Raw genomic sequence first — 27,892 nt, forward strand, 5'->3', positions numbered from 1 at the left:
CAATGAAAAAGAAGTAGACTTATGACTAGGGTGATGAAGGAACAGTGCCTTTCTCCACTATCTAGGTAGTCAGCCCTTTTTCCAGTGGTCATCCTAGGGCACCTCCCTAGTTCTTTCATAGTGTATGTCACTATTATGATTTTTTGGGTGCTGAGCACTGAACCCAAGGCCTTGTGCAACACTACTGTGAATAGATGCCACACAAAAGTTCCTCAGAGCTGGCAACATGCTTCTTTGTGTCCTCTTCCAGTGTGGAATGCAGTTTGTGCTTATTAATGAAGGAAGGAACAAGAAACAGAGGGGAAAGTGAGAAAGCTTAAAAAAGAAAAAAGAAAAAGAAAGGGAAGGTGGGAAAGGAGCCAGGTACTCACAGATGGTCTCTGTGAAATTGTAAAATTTAAGGTGCAACTTGAAGGTTGAGTCTTCCAAGCAGAGCACTGTAGACAAACAGCTCAGACAGAGGAAGCAGCAAGTGCAAAGACCCAGTGGCAGAAAAGAGCTAGTAAGACTGAAAGGCCAATGTGTCCGAAGTAGAGTGAGCTATGGAGAGAATCATGAGTAATGGGGTTAAATAGAAAATAGATGTTATGTAATGAAAGGTTTTCAGGCCATGTCCTTCAGAGTTACACGAGGCCACTTCCCAGTCACCTAGGCTCGTTGTTGCTCCCCGAGTTTCTTATCTGAGAATACTTCTTGGAGGAGGGAGTTTGTTCCATGTACTCAGCAGGTTTGAGGGGTGTGAGCCTGTGTATGTGTGTGTGCGCACAACTGTGTGTGTTTTGAAACTAACTCCCTGAGAGACAGGAATTAGTGAATAAATACCACAGCTCCCTAGCCGTTAAGGGTTCATTCTGAGGTATATTCTTCAGTCTCAGCCCTCAGGCTGGGTTCCCTCTGCTCAAAGGTAATGTGTAAAACAGGGCTGGAGTGATGGCTTAGCGATTAAGACATTTGCCTGCAAAGCCAAAGGATCTTGGTTTGACTCTCCAGGACCCATGTAAACCAGATGCACAAGGGGGTGCATGCATCTGGAGTTCATTTACAGTGGTTGGAGGCCCTGGTGAGCCCATTCTCTCTCTCTCTCTCTCTGCCTCTTTCTGTGAAATTAATTAATTAATTATATTTTAAAATGTGTAAAACAAGCTGGGCACGGTGGCACACACCTTTAATCCCAACACTCAGGAGGCAGAGGTAGGAGGATCGCCATGCTGAGATTACATAGTGAATTCCAGGTCAGCCTGAGCTAGAGTGAGACCCTACCTCAGAAAATAAAACAAAAAAATGTGCAAAACAACACAGCATTTGCTGTCCTTTCTCCTTTCATGGTCTTACTTCCCCACTCCTTCACAGTTGCTCCTCTGTGGGTTTCACACCTGTGGGCTCAACTAGCCACCCATCAAATACATGTGCAGAAAGAATATTGTTCTGATGGTTTACACCTGAAATCTCAGCACATGTGCATGTGAAGACAGCCTGGACTACAGAGTGAGTTCCAGGTCAGCCTGGGCTAGGTAGAGTAAGAGCATGTCTCAAAAACCAAGCGGCGGGGGGGGGGGGGAGAAACAAAACAAGAGGCTGAAGAGATGGCTTAGCAGTTAAAGGTGCTTGCTTGCAAAGCCCTGACAGCCCAGGTTTGATTCCCCAGTACCCACATAAAGCCATATGCACAAAGTGGTACATGCATCTGGAGTTTGTTTGCAATGGCAGGAGCCCTGGCATGCCCTATTCACCCACTCTCTCTGTCTGCCTCTGCCTCTCAAATCAATATATTTTAAAATAAAATAAAATGTAAAAAGAGAAAATTGCTTCTGTACTAAAAATATGCAAACTTTGTGACCATTCTTCTTTAAAGAATATGGTATAACAACTACTTATATAGCATTTACATCATTTTAGGTATTATAAGTAATCTAGAGATAAAAATGTGTGGGAGACTATGTATGTAAATTATATGCAATGCTAAAACAAGTGGCTGAGGAGATGTCTCAGTGGTTAAAGGGGCTTGCTTGCAAAGTCTGTAGTCCTGGGTTCAGTTTCCCAGTATCTACATAAAATCAGATGCAGGGCTGGAGAGATGGCTTAGTGGTTAAGGCAATGCCTGTGAAGCCTAAGGACCCAGGTTCGATTCTCCAGGTCCCACATAAGCCAGTGGCACATGCATCTGCAGTTCGTTTGCAGTGGCTAGAGCCCTGGTATGCCCATTCTCCCTCTCTCCTCCTCTCTCTGTCTGTAATAAGTAAATAAAAATGAAAATAAAAGCTTTTAAAATCAGATGCACAAAGTGGCACAGGAGGCTGGAGAGGCCCTGGCACACCCATTTTCTCTCTTTCTCTCAAATAAATAAATTTATAAAACTACTACATCATTGTGATGGCTAATCTCGGATTATCAACCTTACAGAATTTAGAATCACTATGGAAACAATCTCTGGGAATGTCTGGGAGGGATTTTTTAGATTAGGTTAATTGAAGTAGGAGGATCCATCTCAACTGCAGACCCCATATGCTGGGGTCCTGGACTGAATAAAAAGAAGAAAGTGGGGTTGGAGAGATTTCTCAGTGGTTATAGGTATTTACTTGTAAAGCCTGATGGTCTGGGTTTGATTTCCCAGTACTCACATAAAGCCAGCTGTAAAAAAGTGGTGCACGTGTAGTTTGTTTGCAGTGGCAGGAGGCCCTGGCATGCCTATTCTCTCTCTGTGTCTCTATCAAAAAAGTAACTAAAAATATTTGTTTTATAAAAGGGAGGAAGCAGACTGGATATCTTAGTGGTTAAGGCACTTGCCTTCAAAGCCTAAGGACCCAGGTTCAACTCCCTAGAATTCATATAAGCCAGATGCACATGCATCTGGAGTTTGTTTGCAGTGGCTAGAGGTCTTGGTGTGCCCATTCTCCCTCTCTTAGTAAATAATTTATAAAAGAAGATGGTTTAAACAAAAAGGGAGAAAGCTGGGCAGGAGAGATGGCTCAGCAGTTAAAGTGTTTGCCTGCAAAGCCTAATGGCCCAGGTTCAGTTCCCCTGTACCCATGTCAAGCCAGATGCACAAGGTAGCATATGCATCTAGAGTTCATTTGCAGTGGCTAGAGGCCCTGACACACCAATTTTCACTCTATCTGCCTCTTTCTGTCATAAATAAATAAATAAAATGAAAAATACATACATTATATGCATATATGTATATATGTTTTGGTTTTTCAAGGTAGGGTCTCACACTAGCCCAGGCTGACCTGGAATTCACTATGTAGTCTTAGGCTGGCCTCAAACTCACAGTGATCATCTTACCTCTGTCTTCCAAGTGCTGGGATTCAAGGCATGTGCCACCACATCAGGCTAATTTTTTTTAAAGGGAGGGCTGGAGAGATGGCTTAATGGTTAAGGTGCTTGCCTGCAAAGCCAAAGAACCCAGGTTTGATTACCCAGGACCCACATAAGCCAGATGCACAAAGTGGCACATGCATCTGGAGTTTGTTTGCAGTGGCTAGAGGCCAATCTCTCTCAGATAAGTAAGTAAGTAAATAAATAAATAAATAACTAAGGGGTCTGAGGAGATGGCTTAACAGTTAAGGCACTTGCCCGTGAAGCTCAAGGACCCCAGGTTCAGTTCACCAGTACTCATGTAAAGCCAGATGTACAAGGTAGCACATGCATCTGGAGTTAGTTTGCAGTGGCTTAGAGGCTCTGGCATGTCCATTCTCTCTCTGTACCTGCCTCTCTCCCTCATTCATAAATAAATAAACAAATACAATAACGATATTTTAAAAAATATTAGATGAGTTCCAGGCTGAAAATGGTGGTGACCTGTGCAAAACTGTACACATGCTGGTGCCAGGGCAGAAACTCAAGCTGGAACCACAGAACCTTCATCCATTCCTCTCTCTTCAGCTCCCTGTATCCTGAAATTTATGCTTGATTTACTTTCTCTCTCATGTCCTGCCTTTGGTTCTCAGACTTTTTTCTCTCATATTAAGGTCTGATTTTGAAACACTAAGGTATTCTCATATTTACATAAAATATTTTTCTGTTTCCATCTCAAGGATGTTTGCATCTGCCATGGTCAGATAGGAGGCCAATGACTCAGGGCATCATTTCCTGACTGTGAGGCTGGTCAATTCTAGAAAAGTAAAAAAAAAAAAAAAAAAGTACAGATATTTACCACCCCTTCCTGCATCCAAACTTATGCAATAGGCTTTCATTTATTTATTTGCAAGCAGAGAGATAGATGAGGGGCAGAGAGAATGGAAGTGCTACAGATGAACTCCAAATGCACGTGCCACTTTATGCATATGGCTTTATATGGGTACTGGGGAATCAAATTCAGGTCATTAGGCTTTGCAGGCAAATGCCTTAACTGCGAAGCCATCTCTTCAGTCTGCAATGGACTTCTAGATCTGTTCTTCCTCTTTTTTTATATTTTATTTTTCTTTATTTATTTAAGAGAGAAAGAGAGAAATAGGCAGGGGGAGAGAGAGAGATTGGGAGAGAGAGAGAGAATGGATGTGCCAGGGCCTCCAGCCACTGCAAACGAACTCCAGATGTGTTTGCCCTCTTGTGCATCTGGCTTATGCAGATACTGGGGAATCGAACCTGGGTCCTTTGGCTTTGCAGGCAGGCACTTTAAACACTAAGCCATTTCTCCAGCCTTGTTCTTGCTCTTGAGGACTAGTCAGCTGGGAAGACAGACCTGGACCTAGACAAGGACCACAAAAGGTATTCAGAGCTATATCAGAAGTCAAAAAGTCTGCCTTCCCACTCTGTTTCATCTGCCCCCCATCTCTCTTCAGTGCTGGGGATCAAACCCAGGACCTTTGTACATGTTAAGCAAGTATTGTACTACTGTATTAATTACTTTCACACTGTGGTGACAAAAATTCCTGACAGAACAACTTAAAGGGAAGAACCCTAACCCTATGACTTACAGTTCCAGAGGGTTTGTCATTGTGGTTGGGAAGGCCTGGCAGGGTCTCTCAATTCATGGTGGTGGGAGCATATGGTAGGGGCTCTCTACAGCACAGTGGGCCTTAAGCAGAGAGAAAGGGAGGAAGTAGGAGCCAAGATCACCTTCAAAGATTTCTGGTAAACTACTTCCTCCAGCCAGGCCCCACCTCCTAAAGGTTCTACAGCCTTCCAAAATAGTATCACTAGCTGGGAAGCAAACATTCAAAATATGAGTCTGTGAGGAATATTTCATATTGATACCATGAGAACCATTGAGTTACATGCACAGTCCTTGGATTTCTGACATAGGCTGGTATTGGAACTTGCTATATATCCCAGGCTGATCTTGAATTCAGGATCTTTTTGTGTCCATGTACTGAGTACTGGGATTACAAGCAGGTACTACCATGCCTAGCTGACAAATCTTCCTTGAAGAGATGTCATAGACTAGGTACTGAAGACAGGTGAGAATTGCTCATTTTGGAATTGTGCTAACTAGAAGGCATAACATAAGCAAGAGTCTGTTGAATATGAACAAGACAGAAAAAAAATACAAGAGAGGGCTGGAGAGATGGCTTAGTGGTTAAGCGCTTGCCTGTGAAGCCTAAGGACCCCTGTTTGAGGTTCCATTCCCCAGGACGCACATTAGCCAGAGGCACAAGGGGGCACATGTGACTGGAGTTTGTTTGCAGTGGCTGGAGACCCTGGTGCACCCACTCTCTCTCTTCCTATCTGCCTCTTTTTCTCTGTCACTCTCAAATAAATAAATTAAAACAAAAAAAAACAATTAAAACAAATTAAATTAAAACAAAAAAAGTACAAAAGTGGGGCTGGTAGAGATGGCTTAGTGGTTTAGACACTTGCCTACAAATCAAAGGACCCAAGTTTGATTCCTCAGTACCCACATAAGCCAGATGCACAAGGTGGCACATGCATCTGGAGTTCGTTTGCAGTGGCTGAAGGCCCTGGCACGCCCATTCTCTCTCTCTCTAATAGATAAATTAATTAATAAATAAATTATTTTTTAAAAAATGAAAAAGAAAGTATCTAGGTTGGGTAGAGAAAGTGGTAAGGAAATGTAATTTCATTCCAGGTCTGGTATTGGACAACAACAGAGAGGGTGGTCAGCCTGGCCGGACAACCAGGCTGAGGAGGGCAGCTTCCTCTTGAAGGGCACAAGGAGATGTGGAGGACTTCTGAGAAGGGAAGTGACGTTGTCAGGCTTTGATCATAGATGATCCCTCCAGACTAGCAGAACCTGGGGTCTGGCTGAGCCAGACTGGAAGGGATTTATTTTCTGGTGGGGCAAGAGGTGGCTTTGAGCCTGGAGCACTAAGGAGGGAAACAGAGGCTAAGCCCAGGAAGGATTGTTCCTGAATTTCAAAGAGACCAGCTCTCCAGAACAAGCCTTCGGCCTTGATAGGACCTGATTCAGCTAAATAAAGCTGGGGAGGGGGGATGAAACCTGGGGGACTTGTCGGCTCACTGCTCCTGAGGTAACCATTAATCTTTCCCCTGGGGGAATCCAGGGACTGGCCCCTTGAAGGGCAGATCCTGGACAGAATGGAGGAACATACAGAGGCAGGCTCTGAAGTGGGGCTGGGGGCACATAAGGCCCTAATCGACAATCCTGCTGACATCTTGGTCATTGCTGCTTATTTCCTGCTGGTCATTGGTGTTGGTTTGTGGGTGAGAAGCGGAGAGGGTTTTGCTAGGGATTTGCTTCTGGGACCCTGGGGAAGAGATTTAGGAATACCTCAGAGAGGGATGGGAGATGCTTGGATCTTTGAAGGAGAAATGCAGAGCATAGGAGGCAAGCAACTTAATTCTTTGTCTTCCCACCTTTGAACTGTGCTGGTTGAGGGGGTCAGAGGATTTTCTTGAAGCTCATATCTCTAAATAAGGTTCCTCTTCCTGTCTGCTGTGTGGTAAACAGCATCCCATATCCCAAGCTCCAGGTAAGTAAGATTAAATCAACCACACTCAGGCTTCAGTAGTGAGATACTGGAGGAGTTGAAGCTGGGTTTTTCTGGATGTCTGGGAAGATGTTGGGGGTGGGGATACAAACAATCTGGGGAGCCAAGCGCTGGTTAATCTTCAGCCTACAACAAGGCTGAGGAATGTGTTGAGGAGTCTAATGAAATCCAAAGATGTGCCCCAATCTGTCTAACCTTACTTCTGTTTCCCAGTCTATGTGCAGAACCAACAGAGGCACAGTTGGTGGCTACTTCCTGGCAGGACGAAGCATGGTGTGGTGGCCGGTAAGAGGGATTGGGCCATGAAATGGAAGGGGCTCTCAGAGGAGCAGCTTGGCTCACCCTCTCTTCTGGCTACGCAGGTTGGAGCCTCTCTCTTCGCCAGCAACATTGGCAGTGGCCACTTTGTGGGTCTGGCAGGGACCGGTGCTGCAAGCGGCTTGGCTGTGGCTGGATTTGAGTGGAATGTGAGGCTTTCTTTTTCCATAAGAACCCACATGGGAACTCCTGGAAATATCACACTTTGGGGAGGTCTTGGCATGGGGTTGTAGCCTTGCAACTGTGGGGAAGCTTGGGTGTGGAGTAAGAGTAGAAACCCAGTTTGGAGGCAGGAGAATGCATGAGATACCCACACTAGTGGTCAGAGGCAGGTCCTGGCTTTCTATATAAGCCAGAGTTAGACACTGTCTTCACATGCTCCTCTCGGAAGTGGAGCAGGCAGCTCAGAGACGGAGAAGCACTCGCTCTGATGCTCTCTAAAACTGGCAGTGAAGCTTTCTGGGCCGAATTAAAGTCCTTGGCAGAAGCCAAAGAGGGATGAAGTTGTAGGACAGAGCTTACCTTGGAGGGTTGGAGAGATCATGGCTTGAGCTCACTTCCTGGAGAAGGCCCCTGAACTGAGCCTTGAGGGATAAAAGGTTTGGGTGGGTGAAGGAGAGGTAGCCTGGTCTGGCAGATGCTGAGGTCTATCGAAAGGGACAGTGTTTGGGTTCACATGCTAGAGAAGTCATAGGGAAGGGCATAAGGGTGCTCTTGGGAGGGACCTGTCAGGGGTGATGGCCTGAAAAGTACAGAAAGGGCCTGGTTTGGCTTCTGCAGTTGTCCTCTGAGCCTCAGGTGACCCTTCCCAAGGTCACCTGCTTTGGAGGTGATGAGGTCTGTCAGATCTGTTAGGGGTGAGGACAGACCCGTGGCAGGATGGTAGACATGAGTCACATTGTTTCCACAGGCACTGTTCGTGGTGCTGCTACTCGGCTGGCTCTTTGCTCCTGTGTACCTGACTGCAGGTGTCATTACAATGCCACAGTACCTGCGCAAGCGCTTTGGTGGCCATCGTATCCGTCTCTACCTGTCTGTGCTCTCACTTTTTTTGTATATCTTCACCAAGATCTCGGTGCGCATGAACAGTGGGCAGAACAGGCACCTAAAAAGGTGGAGCCACCTAGTGAGATCTTTAGAGAGCTCCCAAGTTGGTGGGGCCAAGGAGAAATGCAGAGGTAACCATGGAGACCAGGCTTGGAAGGAGTAGGTCTCTAGGGCCTCAGGCACACTGGATGGGACCTGGAAAGGCCAAGTCACTAGAAAATGAGCAACGCAGGATGGTTGCCTGGGTAGCAAATAGACCTGGGCCACTGTCCTTGACCCTGGGTGTTGACCTGAGTAATTACTCTCTTCCCGAAGGTGGACATGTTCTCTGGGGCAGTATTCATCCAGCAGGCTCTGGGTTGGAACATCTACGCATCTGTCATTGCACTCCTGGGCATCACCATGATTTACACCGTGACAGGTGGCTGCAGGAGGGGCTTGGGAAAGTGACCCAGAACATGAGCCAGGAATTGGGGTTGTGGTTAGGTGAGCCAGTACAGTACAGTGAGATGGAGAGGTTTGGAAGTATCCTGTGGTCCAGGTAGAAGGAACTAAATCTTTGGAAAACAAGCTCACCTTTTCCCTATGTCCCTTTGGATTGGAAATTCAACACCCAGCTGGGGCTGAATGGGCCTTAATAGTGGGGGCTGGGGAAAGGTGATTTTGCAGCTCCGGCCCTTCTTGAATGCCTGAAGGGCAGTTCCACAAATCCCAAGGTGGGGCCACAGGCCAGACGCTGAGCAGAGGGGGCAGAGTTTGGTGCTAAGCTGGCCTTCAGGACCTGCCGTGGGATAAAATAGAACCTACGATCCAGATGGGGATCTGGGGCCAAGAAGAAGCCAATGGTGAGGATCCTGCACCACACCCCACCTGACCAAGAAGGAATCAGTGGAGCCCAAAACTCAGCCACACTATTCAACCAAGCTCTGCCTCCTGTTACCCCAGTGCATGAGCCAGGAGAATGGGCTATAAAATTTGCTCCTTAGAATATACCTCAAATTCTGAAAAAGGGCCAGGCATGGCGGCACACACCTTTAATCCCAGCACTCAGGAGACTGAGGTAGGAGGATCGCTGTGAGTTCAAGGACACCCTGAGACTACATAGTGAATTCCAGTCCAGCCTGGGCTAGATCAAGACCCTACCTCAAAAAAAAAAAAAAAAAAAAAAAAACTTCTGGGACAGTCTCCATCGGTATTGATTGGGGTCAGGAGCTGTGTTGTCTCTATTGATTCAGGCCTTTTGCAGGAGGGCTGGCAGCACTGATGTACACGGACACTGTGCAGACCTTTGTCATCCTCGCTGGGGCCTTTATCCTCACTGGTTACGGTATGGGACTCTGCCAGTGGGAGAAGGGCTCAGAGGTCGACTGTCGGAGAGCCCTTAACCTAGGATTTGGGACCTTCCTGGTGTCTGACATGAGAGTTTGGAGGAGGGCCTCAGCACTGGGGTGTAGTCCTCTGATGACCTTCCCTACACAGCTTTCCATGAGGTGGGCGGGTATTCTGGTCTCTTCGACAAGTACCTGAAAGCAGTGACAACGCTGACGGTGTCTGAGGATCCAGCTGTAGGCAATATCTCCAGCTCCTGCTACCAACCAAGGCCTGACTCCTACCATCTGCTCCGGGACCCTGTGACAGGAGACCTGCCATGGCCTGCACTGCTCCTGGGACTTACCATTGTCTCTGGCTGGTATTGGTGCAGCGACCAGGTACACAGTCAAGGTTTGGCCTGGGATGATCCAGGGAAAAGCCCTAAATACCCTATGCCAGCTGAGATAGGAAGGTCCTGACAGCCCTTCAGGGTTGTAGTTGGGACCTGAGATGACAGAGAACCAGGCCAGGGCACAGCCAACTTCTAGTGGCAAGATCTCGAATGGAAATGTATAAAGGGCTCTCCAGAGGCAGAGGCTGGGCACAAATCAGAGCGAGGACAGCTGCTGGGGGTAAGGGGTGGCAGGTGGGGGTAAGGCCTGAAGTACGGAGTACCAAGATGGCCTGCGGTAGTTCAGTGTTCCTCATCACAGGTCATCGTGCAACGCTGCCTGGCAGGAAAGAACCTGACCCACATCAAGGCAGGTTGCATACTGTGTGGCTACCTGAAGCTGATGCCCATGTTTCTCATGGTCATGCCAGGAATGATCAGCCGCATCCTTTACCCAGGTACTGTATGCATTCCCATCGAGTTCACCATTCCTGTGCTCCATCTGACCCTTTTCTTGTGCGAAGATCCAAGTGCTTATCAGTTTCTGTGACCTTCCTAAGACTTGGGAATCTGGCATCCCATTGTTTCCCACTAGGAGTCCCATCTCTTCCCTGCTAGGATTTCCAGTCCCTAACAAGCTGACCCAGTAACCGCAGATTCCAGAGCAGGCTGTTTCCTATGCAACCTGCGTCTTTCTTGCAGATGAAGTGGCATGTGTGGTGCCTGAGGTGTGCAAGCGAGTGTGCGGCACCGAGGTGGGCTGTTCAAACATCGCCTACCCACGGCTTGTTGTAAAGCTCATGCCCAATGGTGAGGGCGACCAACCTGGGTCAGCCCCCCTGCCCATACCTGTGGGGCCAGCCAATGGGTGGGTCACTCCTTGTCAAGCCTTCACTGCCTCAAACAGGCGGGTGGCCCTGGCCTGACAGCACTTGTTGATGCCACAGGTCTGCGTGGCCTCATGCTGGCAGTTATGCTTGCTGCCCTCATGTCTTCACTAGCATCGATCTTCAACAGCAGCAGCACACTTTTCACCATGGACATCTACACCCGTCTGCGGCCTCGTGCAGGTGATAGGGAGCTGCTGCTGGTTGGAAGGTGTGGCCCAGGTCCTCCAACCCCTGCTCCACAAATGAACCTGTGGTGTGGGCACGGATCATGGTGGGTCCTAGGTAAACTGATGATCTTCAACCGTAGGCTCTGGGTAGTGTTTATTGTGGCAGTGTCCGTGGCCTGGCTACCAGTCGTGCAGGCAGCACAGGGTGGGCAGCTCTTTGATTACATTCAGTCCATCTCCAGCTACTTGGCACCACCTGTGTCTGCGGTCTTCATGCTTGCGCTCTTCGTGCCCCGGGTGAACGAGAAGGTAAGTAGGGAACAAATGCACATGAGCTTTGGGAGGGGCTTGCGCACCCTGTGCGAGTTAATGCTGTTTCTCCTGCAGGGTGCCTTCTGGGGACTGATTGGGGGCCTGCTCATGGGGCTAGCACGCCTCATTCCTGAGTTCTCCTTTGGCACGGGCAGCTGTGTGAGACCCTCAGCGTGCCCCGCCCTCATCTGCCGGGTGCACTACTTGTATTTTGCCATCGTGCTCTTTGTCTGCTCTGGATTCCTCACCCTTGTCATCTCCCTGTGCACGGCGCCCATCCCACAGAAGCATGTAAGTGCTGGCCTTCAGGGGACTGGATGACCACATCAACCATTTCCACCCCTTGTGCCAGTCTGCTTCAAAGAATGGCCACCGAAGAGGACTCAAATTTCTACACTGAGTGTTGGAAGGAGTGGGAGTCCAGTCTGAAGTTGTATTTCAACAGCAAACACATTTATTTAAACAACACTTACTTAACATTTAGTTTATAGGGAGGAGAGGGGAACCATTTGGAACATGAGTGATTATAAAGTTCCTAAAGCCAGTCCCTAGCATGGCACAACACAGGTATGCCTGGGCTAAAAGGACAGTGTCACATTTGAAGTCCACAAAAGGTGCAGCCTTGCTGCTGCAGAACAGGTGCTCTGGAGCAGGGGTGACTGGGGGAGGGGCAGGACAGGAGCAGCACTTAGGACAGCAGAGTTCCACAGCAGCTCAGACACCGAGCGAGCGGGAATGCAACACCAACCTGAAGAACTACGATTCTGGGTGGTACACAGGAAACTGGGGTGAGATGGGAGCTGAGTGGACCAATACCTTTAAAACTTAACTATCTGAGGAGCTTGTGTGAGCTGAGCCTGAGCTTGGTGTGCAAACGTGACAGGAGGTGACAGGGAGGTAAGGGAAGGCCAGTACCTGGGCTGGTGTGACAGTACAGACTTGGGGGAGAACACTTGGTTCCTACTCTTCTGCTTCCCAGCTTCACCGCCTGGTTTTCAGTCTCCGGCACAGCAAGGAGGCGCGGGAGGACCTGGATGCCGACGAGCCGGGAGAGCCAACGTCTCCTCCAGTGCAGAATGGGTGCCAGGAGCTTGCAGGGCAGATGCATGCAGTGGAGATGGAAGGTAAGACATGCACAAAGATGTGGTGAGCCTGGGATGTCAACTTCCTTCAAACTAACTGTAGGGCCTCATTTCCCCTAGAGCCTCAGTCTGCAGCACCAAGTGTGCTCCGCCGGTGCCTGCTCTGGTTCTGTGGAATGAGCAGGGGTGGGTCAGGAAGCCCTCCACCCCCTACTGAGGAGGAGGTGGCCGCAGCAGCCAGGCAGGTGGAAGACATCAGTGAGGACCCCAGCTGGGCCCGCGTGGTCAACCTCAATGCCCTGCTCATGATGACTGTGGCCATGTTCCTCTGGGGCTTTTATGCATAAGGTCAAGTGTGCTGGATGCTATGAGCTGCAACCAGAGAATGGCTCAGCCTCACACACAGTGGGGGTGGGAAGCATGGAATAGATTCCACAAAAGGGGAAAAAAATGAGGCAGAAAGGCAATAGCTCCCTTTTATCTGTCTGAGGTCTAGTCTATCTGACTGGTAGTCACTTCCAATAAGGTGGTGGCCAAATAAAAGTTTTCCCCACACGCCTAAGTGTCCTTGCTCCAGGATCTTGTCCTGCGTCCTGGGTCCTGGGCTGCTCACACAACCTTCTTTTCTGGAGACAGAGGCCACATGGCCCTCCACTCATCCACCTCTAGGTGATGTTTTTCAGTCTTCCAGCCAGCAGCCTGCAGTCCTGGGGAGAGATCACAAGCTGATGCTGGGGGGAGACCTGGGGCTGACCCTAGGGATCAGATAAGAGACACAGGCTGGGCACGGCCTTTGCACTACTTGGGCTCTTTTGTGGGATTATCTGTGGCAGAAAATGGGGCTAAAGCTTCATTTAGCTGAGTTAGAAATCAGACACAGCACATGGAAAAGGAGCAGAATGAAGTAAACCCTAGTAAAAGATAAGCTTTAGTAAATGGGACTGCTCTCACCCCATCCCACCTGGGATTACAGACTGTCAACCCTGACTAAATCCCAACCTCCTGTCCTACAGATGTGGGAACTGAGTCTTAAGATCACACAGCGAAACTAGGTTCTTTATGTTCTGGGTGACAGTGTGGACCGAGGACAGACAGGGCCCAAGGTTGAAGGTTTCAGGGGCCAAGAAGCCAAGGTGACAATGTTACCTTTCAAGAACTTCGGGAAAAGTGTGTCCAACACTTGGTGTGTCTCCCTGACAATGACCCAGCTCTCTTTCTCAGGACCTGAGTGGGTACAGAAGCAGAAGCTCTCATGTCCTCACAGGACACATGCTCCATCCCTTTCCAGCCTATGGGGACCAGCAGTCCAGTCTATGAGGGTCTTACCAGCCTGAATCTGGTTTCTCAGCTCTGCCAGCTCTCTTGGAAGGGGGCCCTCTTCCTTAAGGGCTCCAAGTACCAACCCATGTGTGGCAGCCCTTAAGATAGTTTCAGGGCCCGCTGTCTGGCCCAGAACCACTTGTACCTGGTCTGGAGAGACCCAAGGGACAATTAGGAAGGAGTCATAAATGCCTTCAACTGATTTCCATTGCTTCGCTTATCAGTCCCAGGCTATTTCAAGGCATGGAAAGCCCTTTCCCCACTCTTCCCTTTCCAATACCATCTCCTGCTGCTTCCCAATGCTGTAGCCAAAGCAAAACATTTAATTGCCAAGAATGACCATCTGATCAGTAGTCAATTTCCACAAGGTGGTGGCCAACTGACCATAACAGTATGCTTATACAAAAATAAAGCTGTCATTCCCACCCTCTACTGTGGTGGCCTGAGTGTCCTTGCCCCAGGCTCCCATCCTGAGTCCTGGCTTCTACCTGGGCTGCTCACACAGCCTTCTTTTCTGGAGATATGATGTAGACCTCCACTCATCCACCTATAGGTGGTGGGCTTTTTTTTTTTTTTTTTGGTCACTGTTGAAAATTAATGTCATTCTAACATGCCAACAACAATCACTATCTTAATGACTTATGTCCCTAAGGAATAACTCAGGATAAGAGACAAAGAAGTCCAGAAGGACAGGCAAAGCCAGTCTTATCTGAGTGTGCTGTGATGTGCAAAGCGCTTCTACACAATCACCTTGTTTGATCCCCAGAAAACCACCATAGGTAATAAAGCAGCTGCAACAGCTTCATTCGCTGTTTACTTTTGTTGTTGGTGTTTTGTTTTGAGACAGGGTCTTGAAACTTACTCTGTAGCATAGGCTGGCCTTGAGCTTATGGCAATCCTCTGACCTCAGTCTCTGGGATTAAAAACATGAGTTACCATGCCCAGCTAGTACCTTCCTTTTATAGAGCTTTCAGTAAAGTGAATTTCACTGGGACATCCAACTATTATTTAGTCTACAGTACCCTCCCAGGACACAGTTGAGCGACAGGGGAACTAGAGCTGAGGAACTAATTTCAGGAGAATAAGCCTAAGTGTGGGACAATGTGGCACACTTACTTCGTGACTGGTTCCAGCATAGGAGGTAGGGTTCTTTGTGCCCCTCAACCAGTCGCTGCAGCTCAGGGACACTGATGGAAAGAAGAGTGTGGTGGGGTATGCAGCCCTTCACTTTCCCCATCTACCAACATTCCTTCATCTATCAATATATTTCATCTTTATTCTGTTCTATACCCTGCTGACCCCAAGGCTATACAGTACAAATGAGAAACCTGTAACAGGAAAGTGGATCCCAGTCAGAAGAGGCCAGTGTGTTGAACAAGGAGCATGTATGGGAAGTACAGGGGGCAACAATGTAGTGGGAGGTATTAGGTACTTACCTGGAGACCAAGCAATGTAAGGGGACACCCAGGGACAGAGAGAAAGATGGCCAGTAACCTGCAGGAAGCTGGAGTCAGACAAATAGGGAGAGGCTAGAGAGACAGGGGCACAAGAGCAAGGGGCTGGGTCACCTGTCCACAGTGGCTCCATCTTATTGGCTGAGGCAGGCTCAAGGATTTCTCCCTTCTGAAGAAAGTGCTTTAGGACTAGATGGAGCCGGCTTTCATTCAAGGTCTCCAGGATGAGAGCCCGGACTGCCCGATAGTTGGCATAGATGTGGAGGGCAGTGAGGAGGAAGAAACATCCAAGGCTGAAGCTGGGGCAAGAGAGTGAGGTGGTCAACAGAGGTAGAGGCCCAGCTGGGCATCTCCATCCCAGTCTTGTTCATGGCTTACCTTGGCCAACCTGGTATCAGAGGAAGCATCAAAAGGCTGACTAGGAGCCCTGCTAGGTTCACCAGAGTCTCCTGGAAAAGAGCAGAGGGATTGAGAGTTGAGTACTATCAGACCAGATGGAATGGCCTTCAGTGATTTTCACCTCAATCCATACAACTCCAGAACCACCCAGGGCTCTCTACTCTGACGGGGGTGCTATTGTGGTCTGAATATAAAGTTCCCCTCACTGGCTTATGTTTAAACACTTGGTCCCCAGCTGATGTGCTGTTTGAGAAGGTTGTGGAACCTTTAGGGGGTAGTCTTGTTGGAAGACATGAGTCAATGAGGGTGAGCCTTGAGGTTTTATAGCCCAGCCTTTCTGTTCCTCCTCTCATTTCTTTGCTTAATTTTTTTTTTTTTTTTTTTTTTTTTTACTTATTTGCAAGCAGAGAGATAGAGAAAAGACAGAGTGAAAATAGGGGTACCAGGGCCTGTAGCCACTGCAAACGAACTCCAGATGCATGCACTCCATTGTGTAGCTGGCTTATATAGGTACTGGGGAATAGAACATGGACCCTTTGGCTCCACAGGCAAGTGCCTTAACCACTAAGCCATCTCTCCAGACCCCTCCTCTGATTCCTGCCACCATGTTTTCCCTGGCATGATGGAACGTAACTACCCCCAACTGTAAGCAGATTAAACCCTTTCATTCCTTAAATAGCTTCTGTCAGGTGTTTTGTCAAAGTAATGACAAAGTAACTGATACAGAAAACTGCTACTAAGAAGTGAGGTTGTTGCTGTGCTTTGGCCTTTGGAACTGTTTTGCGGGAAGAATGTAGAAGAGTCCCTCACAGGCTCATGTATTTGAATACTTGGTCCCCAGTTGGTAGTGCTATTTGGGAAGGTTATGGAACCTTTAAGAACTGGAGCTTTGCTGGAAGAAATGAGTCACTCGAGGTGGGCCTTGAGGTTTCCTAGTCTGGTCCCACTTCCTGTTTCTCATCTGATTACTGACTGCAATGTGAAGAGCTGCTCCCTGTTCCTGCCACCATGCCTTCTCTGTAAGATGGAATGTATCTTGTGGAACTATAAGCCAAATTATGCTTTCCTTTCTTAAGCTGCGTCTGCAAGGTATTTGATTATAGCAACAGGAAGGTAGCTGATGCAGATGCCAAGTGCATTATTAATGATTGTCTGAATGTGCTGCTACATGTCTTCCTTGTTTTACAAGAATCACCTAAGTAGACACTTGGGACATTTCTGGCTGTATTGGGAACCTAGTTTTCTACCATGGTTGAAAATGAAGGATCCCTTACACCCCTTGGTATGTAACAACTGGCAAACAAATTTGCACAGGGGTCAAGAAACCACACAGGAAGGAAAGGAACAAGCTGTAAACCTCTTTGTGAACCAGTGTAATCAGAGCCCTCTGGTGGCCACACTGAACACACACTCGAAAGGAAAGGACCCCAGGCTGCTTGCCCTCACTGTGTCACTCACAAGGACTCCCTGGGTTCTAAGGATAGCTGGTCTTAGAACAACAGAGGGAGGGGTCTTGAAGCTTCAGAGCTTGTTCAACCCCTAGCCCTCCTGGAAAAGAGATGGATTGTGGGAATAAAGGCAGTACATGAGGCAGTGAACTGGGGGTTGAGAACCCTAGGGGCTCAGGAACAAAAAGACCTCAATTTTGTAGGTAGGGAAGCAGTCACTTGAAAACAGTTCCAGCTGCCATGTAGGTAGTGACAAAGTGCCATTAGCTGAAAGCAGGGAGCTGCTGTGGGAGTGAGCACATGGCCTGTGTTGCTCTGTGATGTGCTGCTGCCTCATTGAGGAAGTCCTGAAACCTTGAAAACACCGTGCTGAGGCTGGGGCTGGGTTTAAGGCCAGTGAGAGAGCAGGCATAAAACTGGGTGGTGCTAGAGGAAAAGGTCTCCCTATATTGTACCTATTTTTTCCACTTTAGCAACCTGTAGATCTGCAAAAGGCCATGGGAAAGACCTAGTTCAACCACTTCCTAAGAGCATCTAGGTGGATTGGACCTCTCTATGTTTTGTTTCTTTAGCTGTCAAACAGCCATAATGAGTACTGGGTGCACAGAAACACTCTGTAAGGATTCGGAGAGTTTATATCAAGGAAATACTTAGTGTGTGGTTAATGCTCTACAAATATTAGCTTGTTAGTAATAGTGAGCAAAATAATTTAAAAGAAGGCTGGAAAAGGACCCAACCAAGGTTTCTAAGTTGCTTCAGGGTCAACAAAACAAAACAAAACACACTTTATACTTCTGGGAACCCGCCCCCAGGCTTTATTTTCCCTATCTGTGAAATTGGGATAATAATAGTATCTACCTTACATGACTGGTGTGAGTTAAAGGACACAATTAACATAAACACTTGGGCACAGGCTTGAGGGTATTTAATACCTTTAGAGTTCAGTCTTAGGACTGTCTTTACTGCCCCATCTTGTTCCAGTACACAAGTAGAATGGGTCTGGGCCAGAACGACCAAACTGCTCAGTGAGGCTGGTGATCCTAACAACCCCACATGCTATATACCTCAACCTGCCAAGTGCCTTGTATGATCAGGACCTCCAGCCCCTACGGTGTGAAAAGGGTGAGTGGGCAGGGTTTGGGATCAACTTGAACTTGGTATCAGAGCTTTGCTTTAAGATCTGACCATACAACCTCAGAGTCCTGAATGGGAACACTGATGTTTTTCCTGTGTGTTCTCCATCCATCTCCTTCCCCTTCCCAGGGGCATTCCAGGCTTCTTTCTTTCTTTCTTTTTTGTTTTTGGATGTAGGGTCTTACTCTAGCCCAGGCTGACCTGGAATTCACTACCAAGGGTGACCTTGAACTCATGGTGATCCCCCTATCTCTGCATCCTATATGCTGGGATTAAAGGTATGTGCCACCACACCCGGCCTTTCTATACTTCCAAACTGGCCTGTTCCCTCCCCGGTCTATACCATCCCCCAGTTCTAGCTGCTCACCTGGCTACTGTCCTTGGCAGACACATCAGCCATGTTGTTTCTCCGAGCCTGGTGTACAGTCAGTGCAGCCCGAGTGGCTCCACCAGCTACACTCACAATGCACTGAATGGGGAGAAAAGAAAAGTCAAGTCAGTATAGCTGTGATCTGTGACAATACAGACCCTTCTGTGGGCGAGTCAGTAAGTAACTCACACCAGCCTGAGAAAGCCAGGTCTCAGGATGCAAAACCCTGGATCTGGAATCTAGTTTTCACTCTGTGGACTGGCTGTGGAAAATTCAATTTCCTTCTCCAAGGCAAGGCCCAAAGATCATTCCCCACCCCCCATTGGAATTAGGGCCTTGCTATGTAGCCCAAACTGCTCTTGAACTTGCTATCTTCCTACCTTAACTAGCTCTCCAGAGTGCTAGAATTACAGGAAAGGGCCACCAATCATACTCAGCTCTGTAGAGCTTTCTTTTGTATGTGTGTGGGAGGGTGGTGGTGCATGTCTGTGGAGGGATGCTGCGTATCCTCCTGAACAGCTCTTTGTTTTTGCAGGTATATGGAATGAGTATGTGTTAATATACATGTTCATATGCATGTGTGGAGCATGTCTGTGTATGTGTGTACAGGCTACAAGTTGACACAATTGGAGTTGGATATCTTCCTCAATTGTTCTTCCACCTTTATTTACTTGAGGGAGAGACAGGAGGAGAAGGCAGACAGAGAGAATGGGCACACCAGGACCTCCACCCACTGCAAGTGAACTCCAGATGCATGGGCCACCTTGTGCATCTGGCTCATGTGAGTACTGGGGAATTGAACCTGGGTCCTTAGGCTTCACAGGCAAGCACCTTAATTGCTAAGCCATCTCTCCTGCCCAATCTTCTTTAAAGATGTTTCCCTTAAAGAAACATATTTTACTTATTTTAAAGAAAGAGAATGGGTGCACCAGAGTCTCCTGCCACTAAGACAAACTACAGACACATGGGCCACTGTGCATCTGGTTTTACATAGTACTGGAGAATCAAACCTGAGCCATCAGGCTTTGCAAGCAAACACCTTAACCACTGGGCAATCTCTCCAGCCCCTCTTCCACCACATACATACATACATACTTTTTTATTTTGAGGTGGGGTTTCACTCTAGCCCAGGCTGTCCTGGAATTCACTATGTAGTCTTAGAGTGACCTTGAATTTACAGTGATTCTCCTACCACTGTCTCCCAAGTGCTGGGATTAAATTTATTTATATACAAAGAGAGAGAGTATGAATATGAATGGATGAGTATGGGCATGGTAGGGCCTCCAGCCACTACAAACATACTCCAGATGCATGCTCCACTTTGTGTATCTGGTTTTATGTGGGTACTGGAAAATCAAACCTGGGTCATTAGGCTTCGCAGGCAAGCACCTTAACTGGTGAGCCATCTCTGCAGCCCTCATCTTATTTATTTTTGGTTTTTTGAGGTAGAGTCTCAGTCTAGCTCAGGCTGACCTGGGATTCACTATGTAGTCTCAGGGTGGTCTTGAACTCACAGCGATCCTCCTACCTCTGCCTCCCAAGTGCTGGGATTAAAGGCATGTGCCACCACACCCAGTGCCCCCACCTTATTTATTTTTTAAATATTTTTTGTTCATTTTTATTTATTTATTTGAGAGTGAGAGAGGGAGAGAAAGAGACAGAGAGGGAATGGGGGCGCCAGGGCTTCCAGCCACTGCAAATGAACTCCAGATACATACGCCCCCTTGTGCATCTGGCTAACGTGAGTCATGGGGATTTGAGCCTCAAACCGGGGTCCTTAGGCTTCACAGAAAAGCGCTTAACCACTCAGCCATCTCTCTAGCCCCCACCTCCCTTATTTTTGAGACAGGGTTTATTTCATTGAACTCAGAACCCAGAGCTCACTGGTTCAGCTAGATTGGCTAGTTAGCAGACCCCGAGGATTCTCCCGCCTCTGCCATTGTGCCTGGTATCTTTTGCAGACTAAGGGGATCCAAACTCAGGTCTTTGTACTGGTTCAGTAAGTGCTTTACTGACTTGAGGCATCTCCCCAGCTCTCCACCTTTTTATTTCCCCCTCCCTGAAATAGGGTCCCTCACTGAACCTGGAGCTCAGCTAGATAACTGGCCAACCATGCTTTAGGTGCCTTATGGGTTCTCCTGTTTCTGCCTCCCTAGCACTGGGATTTCAGGTATGTACCACTATGCATGGCATTTTTATGTGGGCACTTGGAATTTGAACTCAGGTCCTCAGGCTTGTGCAGCAAGCGCTTTATCTTCTAAAGATTTTTCTTTTTTTTCGAGGTAGGGTTTCACTCTGGCCCAGGCTGACCTGGAATTAACTAGGTAGTCTCAGGGTGGCCTTGAACTCACTGTAATCCTATCTCTGCCTCCCAAGTGCTGGGATTAAAGGCGTGCGCCACCACGCCCAGCTGAGCAGGTTTTTTATTTTTAATTCTTTTGAGTCAGGGTTTCACTTTAGCCCAAGCTGATCTTGAACTCACTTTGTGGCCCAACCTGACCTCAAACTGATGGTGATCCTTCTACCTCAGCCTCCTAAATACTGGGATTAAAGGCATGAACCAACTCATCTGGCTTAACAAAGGGACCTAGAGGATATGTTCACAGGCCTGTTTTATTCCAATATTTGGAAGATGCAGAGACGGGGGATCTCAAAAGCGGAATTATGTGCAAAATTTAAAATACAGGCAAGAAATCACAATCCTTGGTCCACAGCTAGGACATTGTTTTCTCTAGAGTTTCCTACCCTGGATATAAAAGTAGGGGTGATAAATGGGGGACTCACAACATTCATTGCTTGTCCTTTACCACAAAGAACTGTTCCACCCAAAATGCCAAAAGTGCCTTGTGGAGAAATATGCTTGCGTGTGATGTTAACAGATACAGGCCTTTGAAATGGGTCTGCTACTGATTTGGGGGCTTTACTGTATTCTAGGTACTTTACTGTGGGGAGGATATGCTAGGTTCTTTCCTGAATTTGGTTAAGTCCCCGTTTCCTCATCTGGATAAAGCCAGTCTGAAGGAATTCTGAGCGCAAGTGAAAGCCCTGGTAGAGAGAGAGGCCTGAGTTTGCTCCCCTGGCCTCTCTAGCCTTACTGGGTACTGACCTGTGCTGTTACTTTTGCCTAGAACACCCAACTTGCATCTTACACTCACTTCTCAGGACTCAGTGCCACAGGCAGCCTTTCTACATCCCCAGATTATATCCCACCTGGGATGCTTGGAGCTCTAATTCCATATGGAGTTACATGTAGTTTCCTATCAAAGATGGGAGACTCTCTGTGCTCTGCTAAGCACTAAAGGAAGCACTAAAAAGATGTTTCACTGAAGAATGAAAAGTAGCCAGGATGTTAGTCTCCCAGTGTTTCATCTTTCAGCTCAAAGCTCCCTCACCAGTCCTGTGGTTCTGAATTCTGCCTCAGACCGGCTGGCTGAGGCACTAGGGGCTGTGCAACCAAAGAAGGAATCAGAAAACATGGCTGCGTTGAGTAGAAATGTAAGTGCCTTGAGCACAGGACCCAGGTTAGCCACATACAGCATCATTAGGATAGGGATCTCAGGCACAGGATGCTCCAAAGATGGGTACCTTTGCGAGGTTGCTGGCACTGACAATCATGGTGAAGCTGACTGCATATATGGGAGCCATAATCTCAAGGAACATGGCTGTATCATTAAGGATGTCGGCAAAGAGCCTAGGAGAAGGATCAGAGGTTAAACATCAGAAACAAGAGCCTTCATGAGTCCACTCAATCCCCCACCCCCACCCTTCTCACCTCCATTGCTTTGCATTACAGTCCAGTTTGCTCCTGTTGGGGATGAGAGGTTGTTTCAATTTAGTACAAAGACAAAACACTGTGAGCTGTGCAGGGAAATCCTACACTATGTTGAAGTTCTAAAGGAGTCAGGTGTCTTCAGAAGTCACCTGTCCTCTTATCCTGTCACTGTTGCCTGAAACAAGACTATTAGCTAGAAGGACGCACAACTGTTTCCATGACTTACCAAGGAAAAACCTGACTGCTTATTCTGCTACCCTATGGCCAATCTTAAGGTTGTTCCTGGCTCCCTCCATCTTTCTCTTCCTCTTACTTGAGGACACACAGCAAAAACTCCATATATTTGGGACTAGTAACCATTAAGTTTAGTAGTATAACTGCATGTTTCCTGGGTTTCCCTGGGTCACATAGATATTGGTAGACTGGGGAGGGGAGAGACCAACAGAAAGGACTAAGCTCAAATATCCAGGCCTAGGATACTTCTGATACATAACATTGTGGATAGCTGGCTCCTCTGTCCCTGGGACAAAGAATTACTCTTAGGCTGGAGCATAAACATATGGGGCATTTGTCTAAGACCTCAGTGCCAGGGTACAACAGCCCTCAGTGCAGCTCAGAATATTCATCATTAGCCTGGAGCCTGAATTTGAAATCCCCAGAAAAGGGAAAGGAAATACTCTTGGGTGGGGTATATCATAGACTCAGAGGAGCTCCTGAACACATAGCATTCAGCCCAATTAATTAGCTTGATAGCAGGCAAAAAGTACAGGCTTCAGGCTCAAATTCTGCCTCAATAATCACAGATTGTGTGGCTTGGGCAAATATTTCCCCAATTCTTAGTTTTATATCATTAGCAAAGTCTTTCTTCTTCAGTGCTGGGAACTGAACCCAGGGCCTTTTATACATAAGGCAAGTCCTCTACCCTTGAGCTTTATTCCCAGCCCCACAGCTCTACACATTCAACACTACCCTACACGGTTAGAGGATTAGACAATACAAAGTGTTTTGCATAGATTACTCACTGAACCTTCACTAACAATGAACGGCTGATATCATTACTATGGTTATTACCACCACTATGGAGTATTGCCAGAGGTCAGCTGGCTGGGAAAAGGAACTCACCCTTTCCACCAGGCAAAGATGATTCGGCCCAGCATGCCAGTTGAATCTAGCGATGAGAAGAAAGCACTGGTAAGGATAAGGAAGACACTTGGGAGCTGCAGGACAAGGTAGCTGCTGGCACTGAACTGGCCAATTCACCCCTAGGTCACATCACTCTTGGGAGGGCAGTTGCTGTAACAAGTTCTAGACAGATGGTGTCAGAAGTGCCTAGACCTAGCAGTTTCTCAGTATGTCCTTGTGTTTTGATTATAAAAGTACCCTATGACCTCAAGTGTTTGTGTATAAGCGTCCTACTCAGTCTCCAGCAGGTGGAGCTCTGCTCCAGTAGATGTGTCACTGGGGGCAGGTCATGATTTGAGCTTAAGTGTTCACGGTCAGCTCTTGTTTGCTATTCTCTTTTTGCTGGGGATGTGTGATGCTGTGAATCAGTTGCTTTTTCTCCATGATGAAGCTTCACCTCGAAACTGTAAGCCTGAAATAAACCCTTTCCTCCTGTAAGCTCCTTTTTGTCAGGTGTTTTGTTCCAGCAACAAGAATGTAACTGTTACAGTACTCAAGAGAACTATGTAGCCATGTACAGCCAGAGACAGCACAGAAATGTTCTTTACTATATTGTTAATAAGAGTAAGAAAAACTGGGATAATGCAAATGCTCACTGACAAGAGAATGCATAGAGAACTATGTGGACATATATACAGCCAGAGACAGAACAGAAATGTTCTTTACTACACCGTTAATAAGAGCAAGAAAAACTGGGACACCAAAAAAAAAAAATTTTTTTTTAGAGGTAGGAGAATCGTTGTGAGTTCGAGGCCACCCTGAGACTACATAGCTAGAGTGAGATCCTACCTTGAAAAAAAGAAAGAAAGAACAAAGAAAAGAAAAACTGGCATAATGCAAATGCAAACTGACAAGTTGATGCATAAATCCTGGTGAATTCCACAGTGGCAGAGTAAACAGCAGCAATCCACATACATGAATACTTGTATTATAACCCTGTCTGAAAGATGAACTCATGGAGACCACAAACACACAGCACAATATGCTTTTCTTCTTTTTATTTATTTGCATGTGTGTATACATGTGTATGATATTAAAATAGACGAGGAATGAGTTGGAAAGAAAAGGGTGATCAGTAGAGAAAGGATCGTTAAGGGGCATAAAGGAGGGTGACGAGAGAGGGATTATGATCAGGGTACATTATATATATGCACAGAGGTAGAAAAGAGAAAAAAAAGGAGTAAATAATGCTATGTTTAAAAAGAGAAAAATTTAATTATAAAATATGTAGGAAAATGGATGGATCTGGAAAAGATTATACTGAGGTAATCCAGGCTCAGAAAAATCAAATATACTTACATATTTCTTTAACTACGAAATGACCATATCTGTCTCACAGCTACCATGAAGACTGAATCAATGAATACAAAAACTGACAATAAATCAACAGCCAGCATGAACATTTACCCTAGGAGGCATGGTAAAAATTATCTGGTGGTTTTAGAAAAAGCTGTACACACTCAACAAGCTATGGTCATTGTAATTACAACTTACGGCATTGTCTACTATCCTAGGGCAGTCATAGTATCTCATCATTTCCAGAACCTCCTTTCATTTATGATTAACTACAACCCATCGTTGGCATTTTTACTTAATTCCATTTCGGCGCAATCCTGCATATGTTAGGACTAACGGGGCGGGAACAGTTAATTGAGGGATCAGTGGAGACTGACTAACTCAGGAATTACGCAGTTTGCATAGGGAACACGTGCATCTTGTAGGTTAGCTCACAAAGAAGAGGTATTCTACGTGGGCAATAAGACAGGCATAAAATGCCGCTCTAGCCACTAGAACACTTGGCTCCGGGGTAGAACCTAACCAGGCAGCAGTTCATAAATACACACCCACCAGGGGCAGGACACGGTTACAAGTGGAAAGGAGGAATGGAGGAAAAAAAAAAAAGAGGCCAGAGAGGTCAAGACCGAGCGTAACAGGTGACACTCCCAGGGTCCGGCTCACCTTTCACGAGCCAGGTGGCCGTGGCAGCTGAAACAGAGGCTTTTGAGTTCCCCACCCCTAAGCCCAGCAAGACCGCGTGGGTGGCCAGGGAGCCGGAGAGGCTGGAAGCAAAGGCCTGGAGAAGAGAGAGCGGTGAGGCCAGGGTGGCAGGGCACGCGAGTCTCCAGGTACCACCAGCTGCCATGGCGGGTGACCTTCCCCGCACTGTGCGGTGGTCCCCAGCCATAAGCCGCCCCTGCAGCAGACGGCCGGGCTGACCTGCACGGAATCCCACAGCTGGTAGGGCAGGTAATCCGGGCTGACGCTATCAGGGAAGCCCTGAGGCAAGAACACGGCCTGAAGACCCGAGAGAGGCGGCAGAGCGGCCCGGGGAGACCCCCTTCCACCCCCATCTGGTCCTTCGGGCTTCGCGGTGAAGAGCCGGGAGAGCCTCCACCAGCGCCACTCGCCAGCCTCCCACTGCAGGCTCCCGTCGGCGGTGGCGTGGCAGCCCCGGGGGGCTCCGGAGCCGAACTGCTCCGCGCACAGCGGAGACAAAACATCGGTCTCGGCCGCCATCCTAAATCTCAATGTCCACGTCCAACCTGGAGCAAAGACTACACTTCCGGCTTGGCTACGGCGGCTGCAGAGGGGCAATCTTCCCTTACCAAAGGGCAGCAGGCCTCTACAGCTTATATAGTTTGGAACAGAAACCTTTGCTTCCTCTACCTTCCAGACCAGGCTGGAACATCCTAGGATTACTCTGATGCTTTTGGGGCCTGGGTACCTCACTTGGTATAATCTTTTCCAGTTCCATCCATTTTCCTGAAATTTTCACAATTTCATTTTCCTTATAGCTGAACAAAATTCCATTTTGTATATGTACATTTTCATTATCCAGATACCTAGATACCCATTGATGGGTATCTAGGCTGATTTCATATCCTAGCTATTGTGAATAGAGCAGCAATAAACATGGATGTACAAGTATCTGTGGTGGGATATAGAGTCTTTTGGGTATACGCCCAGGAGTACTATAGCTGAATAATATGGTAATTCAATTTTTTAGCTTTTTAAGAAACTGCTACATCATTGATTTCCATAATGGCTGCACCAGTTTATACTACCACCAACAGTAAATAAGGGTTCCCTTTTCCCCAAGTCTTCACTAGTATTTGTTGTTGTTTGTTTTCTTTATAGCCTTTTTGTCTGGAGTGAGATGTAATCTCAAAGTCGTTTTAATTTGCATTTTCTGATGGCTAAGAATATTGAACATTTTTATAACAAATGTGTTTCTTCCTTTGAGAACTGTCTGTCCATTTCATTAGCCTATTTATTGATTGTCAGTTTTTTTCTTGGGGGGGGGATGGAGAAGTGGGGGATGAGGTAAGGTCTCACTTTAGCCCAGGATGACCTGGATCTCACTCTGTAGTTCCAGGCTGCCCTCAAACTCACAGCAATCCTCCTAAGTCTGCCTCCCAAGTGCTGGAATTAAAGGTGTGGCCACCACACCAGATGGCAGGTTTTTTGTTTTTAATGTTTAGTGTTTGCACTTAGAAGTTGGTATCTTGACTGTATAAAGAACTGCAAACATTAAACATACAAAGGTTTTTGAAAATCCAGATTGCCCATGTGCATCTCTTCATTGGAAAATTCATTCTACTCTGCTCTAGAGGTTTCCTGATTTACATAGTTAACAATGCTAATAGTTTCTTCATTCCAATGCTTGCTTTACCAGTGAGATTTATTCTTTCACATCTTGATTGTATTCATCTTTCTTTATGTGTGTACCATTCCTTTAGCATTTTCTGCAATGGTGTCTTAGTACAGACAGGGTGATTTAGTTTGTTTATCATGGAAAGTCATTAATTTTTAAGTGTTTATTTACATATTTGCATGTGTGTGTGTGTTGTGTACACACCTTCTAGGCATCCTGCCTCTGCAAATGAATACTAGATGCTTTTTGCACCTGGCTTACATGAGTGGCTTGGAAATAAGCAAGCACCTTTAATCACTGAGCAATCTTCCCAGGCCCTGAATCTCTAATTTTATTTTATTTTATTTTCACTTTTTTCAAAAAAATTATTTAAAACGATTATTTTTATTTGAGAAAGAAAGGGAGAGAGAGAATAGGCGCACTAGGGCCTTTAGCCACTGCAAATGAACCCCAGACACATGCATCTGGAGAATCAAACCTGGGCCCTTAGGCTTCACAGGCAAGCACACCTTAACCACTAAGCAATCTCTCCAGCCTGTTTTTATTTTTAATTTTTTTATTTTTATCTTTGGTTTTCTGAGGTAGGATCGCATGCTAGCTCAGGCTGACCTGGAATTCACTATGTAGACTCAAAGTGACCTCAAACACTTGGTGATCCTCCTATGTTGGGCCTTGAGAGGCCCAGGCGTGAGGCCTAGTGGAACTTCCTGAGCATAGCTAAAGTTTGGT

The 27,892-nt window shown here is 47.0% G+C and overlaps 3 protein-coding genes across 6 annotated transcripts in view; 1 reads left to right on the forward strand and 2 right to left on the reverse strand.

Annotated features, from left to right (window-relative positions):
- Znf668 (zinc finger protein 668) overlaps window positions 1–27,892 on the reverse strand; it is a 704,021-nt gene that overhangs the window by 606,783 nt on the left and 69,346 nt on the right. The gene's annotated exons all lie outside the window — the stretch shown is intronic.
- Window positions 6,470–12,984, forward strand: Slc5a2 (solute carrier family 5 member 2). 3 transcript variants are annotated; one of them, XM_004671030.2, is made up of 14 exons: window positions 6,470–6,624; window positions 7,125–7,196; window positions 7,274–7,378; window positions 8,140–8,304; window positions 8,592–8,697; window positions 9,523–9,603; window positions 9,756–9,985; window positions 10,301–10,436; window positions 10,681–10,788; window positions 10,926–11,076; window positions 11,176–11,344; window positions 11,423–11,638; window positions 12,327–12,471; window positions 12,550–12,984. In XM_004671030.2, the coding sequence occupies exons 1-14, from the start codon at window positions 6,499–6,501 to the stop codon at window positions 12,774–12,776; spliced, it is 2,037 nt and encodes a 678-aa protein (XP_004671087.2). In that variant the 5' UTR covers window positions 6,470–6,498; the 3' UTR covers window positions 12,777–12,984. The 3 variants fall into 3 exon arrangements, with proteins under 3 accessions (XP_004671087.2, XP_044987529.1, XP_044987530.1); XM_045131594.1 differs by having other exon boundaries at window positions 10,926–11,344; XM_045131595.1 differs by lacking the exon at window positions 8,592–8,697 and having other exon boundaries at window positions 8,140–8,407; window positions 10,926–11,344.
- Window positions 11,779–26,045, reverse strand: Rusf1 (RUS family member 1). 2 transcript variants are annotated; one of them, XR_006632946.1, is made up of 14 exons: window positions 25,726–26,045; window positions 25,468–25,582; window positions 23,449–23,494; window positions 22,327–22,359; window positions 22,140–22,245; window positions 18,552–18,653; window positions 15,582–15,652; window positions 15,318–15,502; window positions 15,186–15,243; window positions 14,866–14,936; window positions 13,756–13,899; window positions 13,576–13,653; window positions 12,263–13,136; window positions 11,779–12,111 (listed from the first exon to the last, which is right to left on the reverse strand). XR_006632946.1 is itself a non-coding variant. In XM_004671029.2 (13 exons), exons 1-13 carry the CDS (start codon window positions 26,023–26,025, stop codon window positions 13,039–13,041), a joined length of 1,407 nt encoding a protein of 468 aa, XP_004671086.1. In that variant the 5' UTR covers window positions 26,026–26,045; the 3' UTR covers window positions 11,779–13,038. The 2 variants fall into 2 exon arrangements, 1 of the variants encoding a protein (XP_004671086.1); XM_004671029.2 differs by having other exon boundaries at window positions 11,779–13,136.

The sequence above is a fragment of the Jaculus jaculus genome, chromosome 12, assembly GCF_020740685.1.
Source record: "Jaculus jaculus isolate mJacJac1 chromosome 12, mJacJac1.mat.Y.cur, whole genome shotgun sequence".
NCBI classification, from domain to species: Eukaryota; Metazoa; Chordata; class Mammalia; order Rodentia; family Dipodidae; genus Jaculus; species Jaculus jaculus.